At 48.3% G+C, this 17833-nt stretch overlaps 1 protein-coding gene across 15 annotated transcripts in view; it reads right to left on the bottom strand.

The window, feature by feature from the left end:
• The window catches only part of Aopep (aminopeptidase O (putative)), a 257197-nt gene that overhangs the window by 8102 nt on the left and 231262 nt on the right, over positions 1-17833 (bottom strand). For 12 of the 15 annotated variants that reach the window (XR_007591934.1, XR_007591941.1, XR_007591935.1 and 9 more), the window contains one exon: positions 13454-13570. Coding sequence is in view for 5 of the 15 variants with exons in the window: in XM_050143423.1 (XP_049999380.1) it covers positions 13454-13570 (117 nt within the window). In the remaining 10 variants the exon portion in view is untranslated. Of the gene's footprint in view, positions 1-13453; positions 13571-17833 lie in introns of those variants that run through there. The other 3 variants (XR_007591940.1, XR_007591943.1, XR_007591937.1) reach the window with 2 other exon arrangements.

Below are 17833 nucleotides of genomic sequence, written 5' to 3'. Positions count from 1 at the left end.
TACCAGAACCCAGAAGTTGCCCCTCCATGCTAGGACTCTTCCTAAAATTTCTGTGCAGGTGCTGCCTCTGTTCTGGGTTTTCTTACCCAACCTAACAGCAGCAGAGCGTGCCCTAACTTAACAACAACAATAACAACAAAATCAGAGCACTAGACTGTCTGGACTTGTTTTCATGAGTCAAGAAAGACTTCCCGGTCCTGAGCAACAGCTACTGAGTGTCCCGCCAGACCAGAACTGAACTGAATGCCCCCAGAGGGATGGTGCCTGCAATAGCGGAGACAGAAGACAGCCCACGGAGCCATGGAAACCCAGGTGTGTGTGGGCACTGCTCTGCTCAACAACAGGCACGTCTGTGCTCTCAAAGACACCGTTAAAGAGGCCTCCACTGTTCACTCCCGCCAACAGTCACTGCTGGGCTCACAAGGTGTGTGCTGAGCATCAGTGCCAGAGGACAAGGGCCCCAGGGAGGAACCTTGTGAAGGTGGCCTCCATCTTTCCCAGTCTGTGTAGCAAACCTTTATCTTTTCCTGTCACTGGCTGTCCCCACCTAGTCCGTCTCTGTTTTCAGTGTCGGGGAGGCAGCTCCGACTAAACAAAGTCTTCCAGTCAGAGTCATTCTGACTCTTGCATGGTAGTCTGCTTGCAGTTTTGAATGGTTATAGTTGATTTTATTGATTTTTTCCCCTTCTATGGTTTTTCGATTCTGTTCTTTTTGTCTTAGCATTTCTTGTGTTTATGTGTATTCAAATGATCTAACTGCACCCTTGACTTTCCTTTGGTTTTCTGAGACATTTGTTTGATCTGTAGCCCAGGTTGATCTAGAATTTCCAATGTAGCTCAAAGTTGCCTCCCAAGTTCTGGGGTTACAGGTGTGAGCCACCACGCTTGGGAAACTACACTTTAACCAGTTATGCTTTACTATACTTCAACTGTTGGTGGAGTTAAAAATTTAATGATTTAAATAGTTGTTTGGTTGAATGCATCACCTCAGCTCCCTAACACCCCTTTATACAAAAAGTCTGGATTGTTTGGCTGGGGGCTTCACCCCAGTCTTGGCATACGCCCCCTCCCCTGGGAGTTACCTTAGTCCAAACTCCACCTTCAAGAAAGCCCACCAAATGGTGACCCTTCTCCCCAGGGAGGGTTGAGACCCCTCCCACAGGCTACTTAAACTGCCCCCAGAGAAGAACACATGGTCTCCCTTGCTCTCTTCCCCTCCCCATGCCTTCCCGGGGCATCTTTTATTTGGTCTGGTTCGGTCTGGAATTATTTGTGTTGGCAGAGAGGCTTGTCTAAAATGAAATACCTAACGTTGGTGACTAAAATTCAGGGCGCTCCTAAGGTTTTGCTAGGAACCCCTGGCAAGTATGGAGTTAGCAAACACCTAAGTCTGAAACAGCATCCACACGGTCGGGCCAGACCTAGATGGAAGAGGCTATAGGAGAGGTGGCAGCCTGTGAGGTGGGCGGGCCGATTCGGAGTTGTTCCTGGGAGTGCAGTTGAGTGGCTCCTGCGTCTGGCTGGATAATACACGACTACCAAGAACATGTTCTCTCTCCCCTTCTGAGCTGAAAATACAGGCAGCAGGCAATCCCGAGTGGGGTGTAGAGACGGGGGCATAGCTATAGCCTGGCCGGCCCTTCACTGCCCCACCGGACAGGCGGTGAAGCACAAGGCCTAGCACACAAATGACAGGACAGAAAGGCTGGGTCACTGGAGTCTTCCCAGCTGTTATCAGGTTGATTCTTGTGCGACACATCGGTGTGCACACTTCAGGACAACAAATAACTTTCGTGGGGTGTGGTGCACGCCTTTAGTTCCTGTACTCACAAGGAAGAGGCAGGCACATCTCTGCAAGTTTGAGGCCAGCCAGGGCCACTACACAGTGTTCCAGGCCAGCCAGGGCTACACAGCAGGACTTCATCTCAAAACCAAACAAATAAATGCCACCCTCCAAAAAAGTTATTTCCAGGATGTACTGCTCAGAACGCAAGAGGTGAGACCCACGCCACTGGAACAGACTCCAAAACTCTGCACCAACACAGGGTCCTGGGGTACACAATACTTCATACGCTCTTTTGGGTTGGGTGCAGAAGGAGGATGGGTACATGGAGGATAGGTCTCAAATAGCCTTCCTATCAGAACTGCATCTGAGGCCAGACAACTAAACCTGTCGGATAACGTCTTATAGTGGGCAGCCAGGGTGGACTGTGGCAACAAGTCTGAGAGACTGGGACCCACTAAAAGGCATCTATAGGCCTTAGTTCGGGTCCATGGTTCATCTAGTCCAAACACAGTAGAGGCAGCTAACTATGTAGGTATGGGAGAGGGGCAGTACAGAAGGGTTCCAGCAGGCACACTTATGCATGTGCAAACGTGTGCACACACAGACAAGCGTTACTTTTCAACAGTTCCCTCATTACATGCAACACACTGAGTTTCTTATTATAGTTTTAAAGCTAGCTGATAACATACTAAATAAATTTGTGGCCTGCTGTTTTGTGGGGAATTGGGCAAATCTACCTCCCTAAAGTGAAGATCAGAAAAGAGTCGGACTTCAGGGAGGTGGGGACCACGCCTAGGAGACTCTAGACACTGCAGGTGACCCCTATCTAGCAAATGTGTCAGCTCAGTACTACGGCCTTCTCTCCACTACAAAAGTTGATTCTTGAATCCGTGAGACTTTGGGAGAAGGTAGCAAAGGGGAACGGGTGCCCGAGTGACAGGGTACGATCTACAGGGGTGGAGGTGGGGGGGCTGTCCTCATCCCAGCATATAGTGACAGTGATGGCTATTATGAACAGGGTGGGCTCCAGGGCAGAAAAGAGAGGTGAGACCACACAGCTCCAGACCAACCAGCTCTGGCTGTGAGTGACCACTGGATGGAAGAGAAGCAGCCCTGGGAGATGATGCTCACAGCACCCTCTGGCTCTGAATTACCAGGACCTTTTCAAAGCAGTTTTACACTCACCTGGTCTCACATCAGCCCTAGCTGTGTGGCAATTCTGTCCTATGAACAAGGTTCCTGTGAACCAAATGGTCCCTCTGGGCGGAAAGTCTCTTCATTTGGAAATAACACAGAGAAAACCTGCTCTTCAGACATCTGCAGTCTTAAAGCAGCGCCCCCTAGAAGATTGCTTCTATTCTTGAAGTATGTTTCAGGTCCAGCACGTGGACCCTGCCCTGCCCCCCCCCCAGGGAGCCCCAAATCCAGTGATCTCTCCTGGAAGCAACCAATGGCAACGCCGCCGGCATCCCTCCTGCTATGTTTACTGACAGTTACAGCAATTTAAATCCTTACATCACCTTTGTACGACGCTTAGAAAGTCAGGAGCCTGGAGCCATACGGCCACCCCCACCCCACTGGCCTCCACGCAGTGCCTGCTTGAGGCGTGCTTCTGAATGGACAGTACTTCGGCAAGCAGAGAATGCTTTCATTGACTTTGAAATTATAATGCACAGTTGGAAGCTATAAAATGCTTTGAAGAATACCACCCATCCTATTTATGACAGGAAGCCCCTTTTTTTCTCAGTCCTTTTGATTTTGAAATTTACTGCTTAAAGGGAAAAAAATCTGTCCATGGAACATGATCTGGGAAGCCCATTAAACCTCATCTGGAGTTTCATTTTATATCTGTAAACAGAGAGACGAAGGCTTGGGGCTTTTTTAAGTTAATAAGTCTACACTGTAATAAACAATCCTGCTTTTTCAATTTGTGTCCTTAAATTAGATTTACTTGGCTTTAAAGAAGGTTCGCTGCTGGTGAGAGGGGCAGCCTTTGCAGGGCAGCTACGGGCTGATGGCACTGCCAGCTAAGAACTGTTTCCCGTGCAATGGTGCACACTGACCTCCTCTCTCTTCTGAGACCAGAGACCTGTAGGCTGTGGTGTGCACCAAACTATCAGCACCTTTTATTCTGTTGCTCTTCTTTCCTCTCACTGATCCCCGCTCCCAAAGGACTATAAAATGAACATTATTCGTCTAATAAAAGACCTTACTTCAGCTGCTGCTGTACAGAAAGGATAGTAAACACTAGACCTGGTATGAAGAAAGACACAGAGGCTAGGAAGATGGCTCTGTAAAGTTCTTGCTTTGCAAATACAAGGAAGGAATGGTGAGCCTGTCATTCCAGCAACCAAGAAGACAGAGACAGGGACTCGCTGGCTGGCGAGAGACAACAGACGACTCCCGAGGAACCACACCTGAAGCTGACCCATATCCATGCACAAGAACACATACACTGGCAGATGTCTGGGGTAGCACACTGAGCGGTAACTCAGTTGCTGCAGCAACCACACTAGCATGGACAGAGAGGACTAACATTAGTACAACAGAACGCAGCAGCCTCGTGTGTGAGCCAACTCCTGTGATCGAGGCAGAACCCCCTCTTTCCTGCTCCCCCATAAGCAGGGGATTTCATTTACGTGACTTTAATGCCATTATGGGTTTGGTGCCGGTCAGGAGAACGTAGGCGCTGTGTGGGGCTTGCACTGGATTCAGACAGTCATCACCTTCTCTTCCTAGATTCCCGCTGAGCAGTGACTCCTTTGTTCTGAGGTCAGAAGTAAGAGCACCAGTCCTTTCTCTTCAACACACAGTGCCTGGTCTCAGCTGAAAAGAGGGCTTTTGCTGCTGGTAGGAACAGTGACCAAGTAGGCGCAGCAATGACCCGAGGTCTCGCTAAGTCCCCAGAGGCATTCTTGAAGGAGTTTCCACTCTTACCCCGAGCACACAAGCTTCTGGAATTAGTCCGGACAGGAGATCCAGGAAAGAGTGGAGCAGCACACAGAATGAGTCTGACTCCTGCACCCTCCAGCCATGGCAAAGACCGGGAAAGCCAGGACACTGTGGCCTAAAGGGAATTCGTGGAAGACTGAGAGGTATGGAAGGGGCAGAGACATGAGCACAGCAGATACCTGAGATATGGAGGAGAACCAGCTAGAAAAGGGGGTGTCCCGACCCCACTTAACAGCCACATCTGTGCCCTCCCTTCTTAATGGTCATTACTTCCAATATTCTCCGAAGGAACTAGAAAGACTTCTAAAAGAAAAGACTCCATGTTAAAGACTCGGGGGAATGCCTACACTGGTCATCTTGCCAAGTAGCTCAGTCTCTCTCTCTCGGGCTTCAGTTCTCTTTGGATTTTGCTGTGGCTGAAACAGGAAGGAGGCATGGGCCACAGAAATTACAGGAGCTGAGTGTCTTTCACAGTGGAAATTTCTTTGGATTGGACTGAGTCCCAAAAAAGTCTATCACAGGTCTGTGCCCTTGAGTAAGTGAACTGAGGAGAACTTGCCTTGTTCCTAACTAACAAACACTGCAGGTGTGAGGTGGGGACCAGAGGCCTGAATGAGAGACACTTATGCAGATTCCATCTGATAAGGGACTTTGGGAGTATAGAGAATTGCTCCAAGCCAAAGTACTACACCAATGTCCTGTAAATAGACAAAGACAAACCCAACCATCAGCAAATAGGGAAAGGCAAGTAAAAACCACAACCATGCATGTAGACCCAGATAGCTAAGATGAAAAAGAGACAGTAATGCGTGTTGACAAAGACACAGAAAAACTACAGCCTTCAAACGTTGCTGGTAGGACATAAAACTGTTCTCCCACTCTGAGAAAGTCAGGCAGGTCCTCATAATAGTCCATCAGAGTTAGCGCTTCTGGGCGGCCATCCGAGCGACCCAAGGAACCTTTACACAAACACTCATTGTCCATGACAGCTGCTGGGGGCTGACCAAATGGGGCATTATTCATAACATCAAAAATATTCGGCAATAAAAAGAATGAAGAAGAGCTGGAGCCAAAACTTGGTGGCAGAGTACTGGCCTACATGCAGGTAGCCCTGGGTTTAATCTCTAGCATCTTAGTAGGAAAAGACAAGGACAAAGAGCTGAGGGTAGCTCAGTGGCAGGATTTAATCCATAGCACGGGGAAAGTACTGATATGAACTGCAAGCAACAAAGAGCCTGGAAGCCTCTGCCACGTGAAGAAAGTCAGTCACAAGGTATCACATGACACAGATCAGAGTCTACACATGCAAGCGTCCAGGCTAAGCAAACCTAAAGGGACAGACGGGACAGACGTCCGAGCAATGCTGGCTGAGGAGCTATTGGGAACCAGGGTCCTTCTGGGGCTAGAAAACCACAGGCTTATACACTTTAAATATGTAAACTGTAATGTGTATGCGCGCACATTACATGGGAGAAAAGTAAATCTCTACTTTTGTTATTCTACATCAGCTTAAAACAACAGAAAAACAGGAGACAAACAGTGTTGCTGGGTTTTCATGGACAACTTCTGTTAACACCGAAACAAGAAAGAAAACTACGAAAGGAACACTGAGCAACACTCCCCTGACTGTGTGTGCAAAGGCACTGTTACAAACCAAGCACAAGGAGGGAGAGCACAGGACACAGCTCAAGAATGACGTGACCGCTGTTCCTTTCTAAGGCAGATGCAGAGCGGGGGTGGCCTGTCAACTGCTTCAGCTCACAAGCACCATCCTGGGTCTTGTGACAGATGACACTCAATCGGAGCCACCTGAGTGGCCCATGGGCTCCATCCCGAGCTCAGATTCTGGAGTGTGTGTCTCTCATCCGTCACCTGCTCTGAACACTGTGTACTTGTGAGTTGCCAGGTGGAAGACAATGGTGAACTTGTCCTCAGAGAGCTTTTCTGTGAGGTGTACAGAAGGCTGGCTTTGAACTCACTGTGTAGACCAGGCTGACCCTGAACTCCAAATCTGCCTGCTTCTGCCTCCCAGGTTATTGATTAAAGACCACACCCAACCTTGATTACTGCCCTGGATACCAGCTCCCTTACTGTCCTTCAGTATTCTCCATCACTCTCCTGTTTTATGTTCAGTCTGAAAACCTGTCTCAAGAGTTTCCTGGCACAATGATGCATCTGACAGTGCTGGATGGTGCCGTAGTTGTCTTGGCAATGAGGCCTCACGTCACCTGGTACCCAGTTTAGGTCACCAGCAACTAACTCTGCAGAGGTAGCTGACAGGGCAGGCCATGGGTGCCAAGGTCTTGGTGCAGAGGATTGTCTCAAGCCCAGGGCTGCACTGAGGAGGCACACATGGGTTTAGCAGGATCAGTCTCTGCCTCACCACGCTATTTAAACTCTGCTGGGGGCAGGGAGACCCAGAGCCCCCGATGAGGCTAGCCAGGCTCTCTGACACAGCCAGCAATGCAGAGAAGGGGCTGTGAGCAGCTGCAGCCTTCTCCACAGGCTGCACATGGAAGCCCAACAGATGCTTAGAGCGATTTTCCCGGTGTCCACAGCACGGGTTCATCCTGTACCAGTGTGCTGCCCCCTTCATCTGCAGGTCGTCTTCTCTTCTATCACAGGAATCCACCTCTTCATTCTTGGAAGCTTTGGGTGGGCAGACCGGGCTCCAGGTGGCCCCTAAATACCGACAGCCATCTTTGCGGTTCACATACTCTAGGTTGTTAGTCATCAAAGGCTAGACAATTCATCATGAGATTTTAAAAACTGCCTTTTCCTGAACCCACTGCTGTCTTAGAGCAGGGCTTCTTAACAGGGACTTTGCCCCTTAGGAGACAGCTGGCAAAGACCTAGAGACATTTGGAGTCCTACAATGGGAGAGAGGGAACCTCATATACAGAAAAGCCTGAGATGCTAAGTATCAGAAAGTGGGGAGGCGGGAATAAAACCTTAATTTCAAGTATTTCCACCTCCACCCCATCGCCACCCCATCTCTAGTCTCACCCCATCCCCACTCCATCTCCATCCCTACCTCATCCCACACCCTGGGGGCAAAACACATGCCAACTAATCATTGACCCAAAGACCAGGAATTCTGAGACCACAAGTAAAAGGGTTGTCACACGCAGGAAGACAATACCCACCCACCCAGTGGCTGAGCTTCCCCCCTTTTTCTCCCTCAGTTTATGAAAACAAAGAATACAGAGCTAAAGAGACAACATAAACTGTCAGCTAAGAAAGAGCCTTCCAATGAACAGAAACCACAATAACCAACAGGCACGCTCAGCTGGGTTATGGCTCAGGAACCAGGCAGGCATGCAGGCACAAAGTCCTGGATTCCACCACTGGCAAGACAGCCCAGAAAGCAACACAGTCCCATGTTTCCTCATCTTACCTTGTTGACAGTTCCATGAAGAAAGTATTTATAGCTTCATTTTAATTCCCAGGAAATTAAGGCTCTGTGACCTTCACCCTTGTCCCCAAGGGTCTGGAGTGCTGGCCAACCCTAGCCATTGTGGGGTGCGGATTTCCAGCTGAGGACTCTGATCTGCGAGTCCATGCTGACTCTCAACCATTGCAGTTTCCAAGGAAAACAAAATCAGATATGAAGCCCCAGAGTAGAGATCATTTCATCAAGGCTAGCAGTGGCCAGAAATAAATCCCAGCCCTCAGCGCAGGCAGCCCTCAGCTCAGGCAGCACAGTTGAAATAACGCTGTACTGATGGCTGGGGTAAACGAACGGTGTGTGTCTCTGTTTAGCTACAGCTCTGGGGCCTGAATGCAGCTTACTGCAAAGCCCACGCCTTGACCAACCTGCCTAACAATCAAGAATAAGCTGGTACCTCACGGGGATGGGCACACACTGCTACCCTGCTTCCTTGCTCCTTGATTTAAGACAGCGTCTCACTGTGTAGGTCAGGCTGTCCTGGAACTCACTGACATCCACTGCCTCTGCTTCCCAAGTGCTGGGATAAAAGGTGCTAACACTGTACCCAGCTCTTACTCCTATTTCATCCTGGTTTCATTCACCCCCATCTATTTTTTTTTAATTTTTTTTTTTTTGGTAGTTTGAGACTGGGTCTCATTGTATAGCCCAAGCTGGCTGGGAACTCATCCTGATGTTCCCGCCTCCTGCACTCTGGGATGGTGACAGCCCTGTCACCAGACAGAGCTCACACTTTGTCCTCTCGTGTCACAGAGCCTCCCACGTTGTGAGGAGATGAACTGGTGCGGTCAGTGGCCCCTTCTCAGCATCTTTCTGGTTGACAGAGCGGGACCACTGCAGTGTGGGCCACGCTGGTCACTGGCCACACAAGGCAGTGAGATGCTACTTCCTTGCTTTCCGAAATATATCTACATCTTTATCTCCCTCTCTCTATTATATAAAGCAAACAAACAAACAGAAAAGTGCTGGAGATGCTGCAAACCGAGGTATTGCCCTTGTCTAAAACACTCAGTGCAGCCCCATACAAGAGTTGCCTGAAGTGAGCTATGGGGTTGGTAGGGCAGGCAGACACGCAGGAAGACCACGGATCTTCTCTCCATAGACCAGATTTCCAGCTTAAGACACTTGCTAAGGCAATATAGGGAACTCATTATTTTAAAAGGGATCAAAAAACATTTTTATAATTCAATTTTAAAATTTGTTGCACTTTTTATGTCTGTTTTTGCCTGAGTGTATGTACGTTAGAAGTTCATGATTAAAACAGACATAGGTGAACCACATAAACCAACTGGGGTCTTTAGGGGACTTCGCTGTGGTGCTGGGACATGAACCCAGGTCCTCTGCAAGAGCAGCAACTGTTCTAACACAATCTAGCTCTCTAGCCCCTAAATTACATTATCATTTATCTGTGTATATGCGCATGTGTATCATTTATCTGTGTATATGTGCATGTGTATCATTTATCTGTGCATATGCGCATGTCTATCATTTATGTGTATATGCGCATGTGTATCATTTATGTGTATATGCGCATGTGTATCATTTATGTGTATATGCGCATGTGTATCATTTATGTGTGCATATGCGCATGTGTACCATTTATCTGTGTATATGCGCATGTGTACCATTTATCTGTGTATATGCGCATGTGTATCATTTATGTGTATATGCGCATGTGTATCATTTATCTGTGTATATGCGCATGTGTATCATTTATCTGTGTATATGCGCATGTGTATCATTTATCTGTGTATATGCGCATGTGTATCATTTATCTGTGTATATGCGCATGTGTATCATTTATCTGTGCATATGCGCATGTGTATCATTTATCTGTGCATATGCGCATGTGTATCATTTATCTGTGCATATGCGCATGTGTATCATTTATCTGTGCATATGCGCATGTGTATCATTTATCTGTGCATATGCGCATGTGTATCATTTATCTGTGCATATGCGCATGTGTATCATTTATCTGTGCATATGCGCATGTGTATCATTTATCTGTGCATACGCACATGTGTATCACGGCACACATGTGGAGGGCAGAGGACAACGTGTTAAGAGCCACATTTCTCTAGCATTCAAGTCTTTTGGTGTGGTGGCAGACACCTGGACTCCGCTGAGCCACTCATCAGCCCTTAAGAGGGATCTTACATAAGGCTGTTTATCCTAGAATCTGCTGTCCAATACATGTTTAAAATTTTATAGCTTTTTATCTGAGCATCACATAGGACTGCAGACAAATGCCTCTCTGGACTCTATTTCTCGACAGTTTGTTTTCATTCCTGGAGAAGGAACCCTGACCCGAGGCTGACTGGTAGCTCTGGCTCTGTGTGTAAAAGGCACCCAACTCATGGGATTCTCTTACCTTCTAGGCCAAGAAACACCAAGGAGGCCCAGAGCAGTGAGAGTCAGGGTGTCACTTCACACCACACTGGTCCTGTGTGCTTCCTTTAAGATCTGGGTCTGCTGTGTCCCCTCCCCTCATAGCAATTTTTAAGGGCGGAAAGGGGGCACACAATCTGGAAGAGAGCGCAGAGCTGGCCCTGACAACCCCTGACACACAAATCTCCCAAAGCAATACCAGCAGCCTGGAGGTATAACACACCACAGAGTTCTCACCAGCAGAGCAAGGGCAAGCAGTAAGAGCAGCTCAGCTGAGCTGCCCCGCCCCCACAAGGCTGTAGAAGATTTTTTTTTTATAGTCCAGACTCTTTCAGCTGCCGTAGGAGGGGTGTACACTGCACTGTCGTGAGGGCATGGCCAGGGGGAGCACAAGGCAGCAGCAGCAGGCTCCTTTCTCAACCTTGCCCATTCGCATGGGCTTTCAGCAGGCCAGTCAGACTCCTCATTCCACATCAGATTCAGGGCTCGGACAAAGACCTGCGCAGAGCCTCAGAAGCCTAGTTTACCTGGCTCTTTCTTCTTCAGGGATGCTCGGCACACATCCTGCTAAAGAGATCTCTTTGGCCATCCTTCAAGTGACTGCTACTTATTCCGCATTTAAGGACCCTGACAATTACAAGAAACTCCCTTGCCTGCTCAGTTACAGGGCAATAGTGAGAACCAAGTCAGAAGACTCAAGACTGTTTCCACCAAGTACAGTGGTTTCTCCTATAGAGTGTCTGTCTCTCAAAGTTGGTGATGGCTCAACTTAATTCTTGCTGCTTAGTCACCAGAAGTCACACTTAAACAATGGAGCTGCTAGAACACAGCCCGTGGCTGAAAATCTTGTTGCTTCTGTGATTTTTCCCCACCGGAATTCGAGTAAAGAGAAGCCAGCAGCACAGGGACCTGCAGCCACACTAAGTGTAGCTCCTGCTCCACAGGTTTCCATCCACAGGTCCGGCAAGGGCCGCAGCTGAAAACTGCCACAGAAAGAGGCCGGGCAGTGATGGCGACAGCCCCGAGACCTGCTGGTTAGACTGAGACCCAGGTGTTAGGTCGATCACAACTTTCCATGGCTTGCAGGGGCATTCGTCTATGGATGCCCAAGTGTGCTTTAAGGTTTTGATTTTATTTATTTATTTGTTTATGCCTCAGCAGCAAAGTTAAAGAGATGTTATGTTGCAGAAACCACGTGGCCTCCTGAAGTGTGAATTTTCTGTCCCTGCATAGAAAGCATTTGCTGGTCACTACCCTGACAGGTTCTGAGTCCACACATCGTCCTGGTCTTGTGTCCACACATCCGTTCTTGTCCTTTGGCTCAATGTTGCTTCCTCTGAGGGGTCTTGAATACCTGGCTTAGAGGGCAGCCAGTTTTGCTCCGTGTGCAGTCCTCTACAGCTCTTGGCTGAGGCCACCTGGCTCACTTAGCGAGGTGAGAAAGCTAAGCTTCCTAAGGGTGAGGCTGGCCTGTGCGCCCCACTTCCTTCTCGGTGTGTAGATGGGAAGTGTGCGTGGTACAGTCAGATCACATCTGTGTGAAGGGAGCCGCGAACATTCAGTCCACCTGGTATCACAGCAGAACCAAGTGTCCTGTCTTCAGGCAGTAAGACAGCTTTTGATATTTACAAAAAAGGGAGAAACCTACGCCCTTCTCAAAGGTTTAAGTGATGATACACAGTAACTATCAGGCTGTAAGGTAAGGCAGGATGTATCCCATGCCAACAGGAAGAAGGAAAACAGGATTGAGAGCTTCAGGCTGCTGGCACCAAGGGACAGGTGCTTAGCACCTGCTCGGACCCTCCCACCCAGTCTCCACTCCAGGGGAACTCAACCCCGTCACAACACAACCCTCTGCCTATAAATAAAAATGTCTTTGAGACGCTAATTAAAAATAAGTCGGGCATTTGGAGTCTCTGATAAACAAAGGGCCAAGAGCAGAAACAAACACAACAGTTGCTCATTTGATCTACACATAGGTATTAAGGACTGCCAGCGTCTCCCCAGGGGCTTCTTTCAATTACTCCTAAATCTGTGGACTTGGAAACTATGTAACAAAGTCACCTTCTCAGTGAGTGTAATCCACTTTACTAACTCTGAAAGCCACTAGAAAAGCCAGCATATCTAAAACAGAAGCTCAAAACTATAATGTGCTGAACAGCCAGAGCCTGAAACCACCACTGTGCTGTGTGCATCTCATTCCGTGTACATCCCACGCAAGGGGCCCAAGTTTCAAGTGCCAGTGGCTGAAGTGGACAGAAAGCTCAGAGCTGGTTTTCTTATAGTCTCTGCATTTTAGAGTGCTGTGTCAAAGACCAGTTCTCTTTGAACTTTTGTTTTTTCCCTTAGGATGATTAAATACATTAAATACTTATGATTTTGTGTTTTTCAAAGCTGGAATAAGCTAAGAGAGACTGAGGCGCACATCACACTGCTTTACCACAAGCATCCACTTTTACTTTGTAAACCATGGCTGCTAGATTCGTTTTTCATTTCCTTTACATATGGCTTCTGGCCCTAGCTGAATGCAACCGGGATGCTCCCACACATCTGAGCTGAGTTTCCTTAATGGGCAAAGGAAAGGCGGTGCCACCAGAGCACAAAATGACCCGCCCAAGTCTTAATTCAAATGACTCCACCCTGTTGCTCAAGCTTTTGAGAAACTTGTACTATCTTTATGGTTTACTCATAGGAGGGAACTCCTAGGCCTCCAACAGTTACAAATACAAAGTGATCACCAGGGAATACTGGAGGAGGCACGAGCCGAGCACTTGCTTCTGGAAGACCTGTCCTTGACTGGCACAGGGCATCATGTTAAAGCCAGCAGTCAGCTCATCTCTTTTCCCACCAGTGGGGCACACCGGTTCAATTGTTACCTCGGCATCCTGTTCCTGGAGGCGGTACGTCTGCTGGAGGCGCTGCAAAGTCTGGGGGCTCAGGGCCTTCTGCTCTAAGAGACACTCCAAAAGCAAGACGATCTGGTCCGGGGAAAGCTGCGGACAAAAGAAACAGCCCTTGAAACATCATGTACCCAACAAGAAGTTAAAAACAGGGTTCTAACTCAGGCAAGGTTCTATGTCTGAAAGATGGGGTGTGCGGGTGCTGACTTTGCTCGGACATCAGGTTTATACTCTCTGCGGCCCCAAAGATTGCATACGACACAACATGTTTCCGGCTAGACAAGGACTCAAGAGATTATCCAACTTTAGACAAATCCACAGGAGTTACCATAAGTAGGTAGGTTCAGATTTCTCTTCTGAACCATGTTAAGCCTGCAAGGCACCTGTTGAACCCTGAAAATAAACACAGTGTAACAATTGCCTCCTCTCACAGCCCCTACCCTTCATGAGGAGTCTATTTTTAATCTGTGAGTTTAAGATACTAAAATCACTTTACAGGCTGCAGGCACGCAAACGCTTAGCAATGGACACGTCTGAGTACACAGGCTGTCTCACTCAGTACTCAGATAGCTGTCACACCGGAGTCGCTGGGAGAACGGCTAAGAGTAATGGGGGGGGGGCATCTGTGTGCGATGCAGACAGAACAGAGTAGCCATGGACAAACAACAGCAGAGCTCAGCCAGGAGCCACGCCCTACGGGGCCCTCTCAACCCAGCAGCAGAGTGAAGAGAAAACTCAGGGTACACCTGTATTGACTGAAAAAGGTTCATCCTAAAATCAGAGTTTAACAATTATTTACACTGATTCTACATTCTCTATGCTGGCATCCCTCCATGCCTAGATATGCCTGACAATCCTGAGCAAATCAAACTTCTGGGGGCCAACGCTAGGCCAACAGAGGGTGCCTATGATTTTAATTGCTGATTTCTAATACACAAAAGATGTTAACTTACCAAAACCCTTTTCTCTTCTCGTTTCTCCCTTTTGTCCTAAAATACATGCTTTGCCTGGACCCCCCCCCCCCCCCCCCCCCCCCCCCCCCCCCCCCCCCCCCCCCCCCCCNCCCCCCCCCCCCCCCCCCCCCCCCCCCCCCGCAATGTGCACACACTGGGTAGTCTCACCAAGAAAGTATCTCTCAACCCTTCCTTCCCTCCCTCCCTCTCTTTGACAAAGGGTTTCACTTTCTAGCCTGGCTGGCCTGGAACTCTCACTATGCAGACCAGACGAGCCTGTCTCTGCTTCCCCTGGGGTACTGGGACTAAAGGTGTGTGCTGTCACTTTTAGTATTTCTAATGTTTCTGTCTCACCCTAAATCTTAATGAACTTGTTTCCCCAGTGACAGACACAGTGCCCAGCATTGGTTCCTGGGTGTATTTATTATGTAGTTTTTTCCCCACCTATGGTTATACCAGCTATCTCTAGCAAGACAGCCCTGACCTATGAGGTCCTAATGCAAGCATTCCATAAATGAGTCCATTTCCCTTCCTGAGATAAAGTTTTTGCAAGATGTAGTGATACTAAAAGAACCCAGCTATTTGCTAAAGCAGGCCAAACCTAGGACCTCCAGTCCCTAGGAGCCTCACCTGTCCCTAGCACATGCACCTCAGGTGTATGCGGGCCATTCGGGCTCCTTCCCAGAGGCGCCTCCTTTCCATCACTGAGAGCCCTGGCTGGAGCCTGTCTCTCTGGCCCTCTTCCTTCTGGCCACCCATCAGACCCAACAGCAGCTTCGGCATTTCCAGGGAAGCCGTAACTTGTCTGCTCAAGGCCTTGAATGCACCCTTCCCTAGGTACTACACACCTGAGACACCTTCACGCACAGCGTCTGCCCTGGGTCCTTAGCTAAGGCTCCTCAAGTCACCCCATGGCTTCTCTAGGTTTTGTTGTTGCAGTGGCTAACCATATACCTGACCTGGGTATCCCTCCTGGGTTCAAACACTGAACACAACTCCATTTAAAGAGTGAGAACTGCTAACACTTGAGCCGGACGAAACGCTTGAATCAACACCTGTGTGCTGTTTTCCTTCCGAGTAGAAAGCTCACATCTGCACTCAAACAGAATCAAAAGGATCATGGAAAGCTTTCGTCGTCCCAGAACTGAGGCAATGGAAACATTTAGAACTAAGCCCCTGACTTTAAGACTGACAGCGGAGACGACAGGAGGGCTGGCGCTGGAGGGAGGAGGACATGTGCAGTCAAACCTTTGGGGCTGTTTCCTAAGTTTATCTGGCTCTAATTAAAAGGCGGGAAAGAAGGAGGGTGCACCCCCTTCCAAGGATTCCACCCCCATCATTCAGGAAGGTACAGACACCCTCATGCAAGCGCTGACTTGTTCGGAGGTGGGCAGAACAGAAGGCACAGCCATGCTGAACATTCCTCTCTAATGCTGGGAGCTCTCTGCTAGTCTGGCCTTTGTAGAACTGACTTGGAGAAAGCACTCCATTAGTAAACAACCTGCGGCCACCTGGCTCTCCAATTCATGGGAAAATGTAGTCTCTAAACAATGAAGAAAGTAGATACAAATTAGAGGCCTAATGCTGTTTTCAGCCACAGATAATAAACTAACATTCATTCACAAGTAAATATTATACATAAAAAAGGATTACAGGCTTGAGAAGAGGATGCATTAAAGCAAAGGTATTTTAATAGAGTGAACTTCGTAAAATACGAGTTTGCTCCCTGTCAAGCCATCCCGCGATGGAAAAGTAGTAACACATGATAGATGTTCACAAAGGACTGAAAGATCTGGAGTACTTGCAAATGTGCTGGGAGGCAGTGCTGGACAGTGGGCAGTTCTGGCAGCTGGCGCAGGGGAATATCCCACTCCCAACCACGTAGAAATCAAACGAACTTTCATATAACTTTGGGACCAATTGTGTGCTATCACTGAGGCAGTGCAGGAGACACAGAATAAACAGAAAAGAGCCCGTGTCGGTGAGCATGGGGCCCCTGGGTCGCCAACTTGAAATGTTTCCCACAAGATCTGTCTTTCTGGCTGGGGCCGGCAGCTCATGCTTGAAATTCAGTTGCAAGAAGAGAGAAAATTCTTCCTTTTCACAAACAAGGATCTGTGATAAGGTTATTATTTCCACAGTGGGAACACCTCGGTATTGTAATAAGACCTCTGCCCAGAAAACTCGAGACAAAATAAGACCATGAGACGCCCAGATCATAAGGATCCTTGAAAAGAAAGAACCACGCAGGCCTGTAAAACTTATTTAAACGAACACAAGAAACAAGAAGCAGCAGGAAGTCAGGCAAGTACAAACACTATTTGTTAATTGTGGAAGTCTGTATTCTTGCCATAAACATTGAAGACTTCATAGTCGTTAATTATGAAGAAATGTACAAAAAAAAATTTAACTTCAGCTGTGCCCCCGCAGAGTTAAAAATTGAGACAAGCGGCACCACTTTCAAGTGTTTTACAGTTTCTTGGAGAGAAAATGTCAAATTCCCAATCCCTGGCCCCCATTCGCAAGTATAAGCGGCACAACAGAAACAAACCCCGGCTCTTCCAGGAGGCAGGGGCGGGTGTCCCCCTCTGAGCTCCCGGAGGACAATCCACTCACTGCAGCCCCCACCTTCCCCTCCAACAGCACAACACAATGCAGAAAAGCCAGTTTAAACCCTCAAACCAGAAATGCCACAGATACAAGTCTCACCATGAAGATTCCACAGGCACAAACATCAGGGCTGCAGCTGGCATGCGCTGAAGGCCAAGGGGAGCCCTGAGCCCCTCCTTTGCAGCCCAGCTGGTGCACAGCAGAGGCCGGCATGAGGAAGGAAGTCGGTGCAGCTCCAGACGGAGTGAGCCAGAGACTAATGCAGCCACAGACCGACAGTGGCGTGAGTTCTATTATTACCCCATTATCACTCTGGGATCTGAGCCGAAATGAAGCATGCTTCCTCCCTGGTGCCATTTCCTTTTATCCTGGCTGGAGACTAAAAGCGGATCAATGGGGGCAATAATGTATGATGTCACTTCCATTATAGCGACAGCCTCCCCTCCTCTTTCAGTCTGTCTGAAACACACAGAAAGATCAATTCTTCCCAAAAATGGTTAAAAAATGCTTTGGGAGCATGCATCTTCCAGAAGAGCATTCTCTGCTATATTTGTCTATGTTACTTCGGCAGGAACTGTTTACACAGAACAAAACAGAAGAAATGGGGGAGGGGAAAAAAATCTCAAATTCTCCTGTAGGCTGGAGACTTGCTGACTGAAATTCAATCCAAGCAGGGGCCAAGGCAGAATGTGAGCCGATGACCTTTCAAAGTCACGTGTAGAAGGTGAAAGGTGACCTCACAGATATAAAACACCTTTCATTTTATGAGGCGTTCCGAATCTGGAAAATTCCT

Source organism: Alexandromys fortis, unplaced genomic scaffold (assembly GCF_014885135.2).
Source record: "Alexandromys fortis isolate MF-2015 unplaced genomic scaffold, M_Fortis_MF-2015_v1.1 scaffold_1, whole genome shotgun sequence".
NCBI lineage: Eukaryota > Metazoa > Chordata > Mammalia > Rodentia > Cricetidae > Alexandromys > Alexandromys fortis.
The sequence above is the reverse complement of the archived record's forward strand: the minus strand, read 5'-3'. Positions and strand labels throughout refer to the sequence as shown.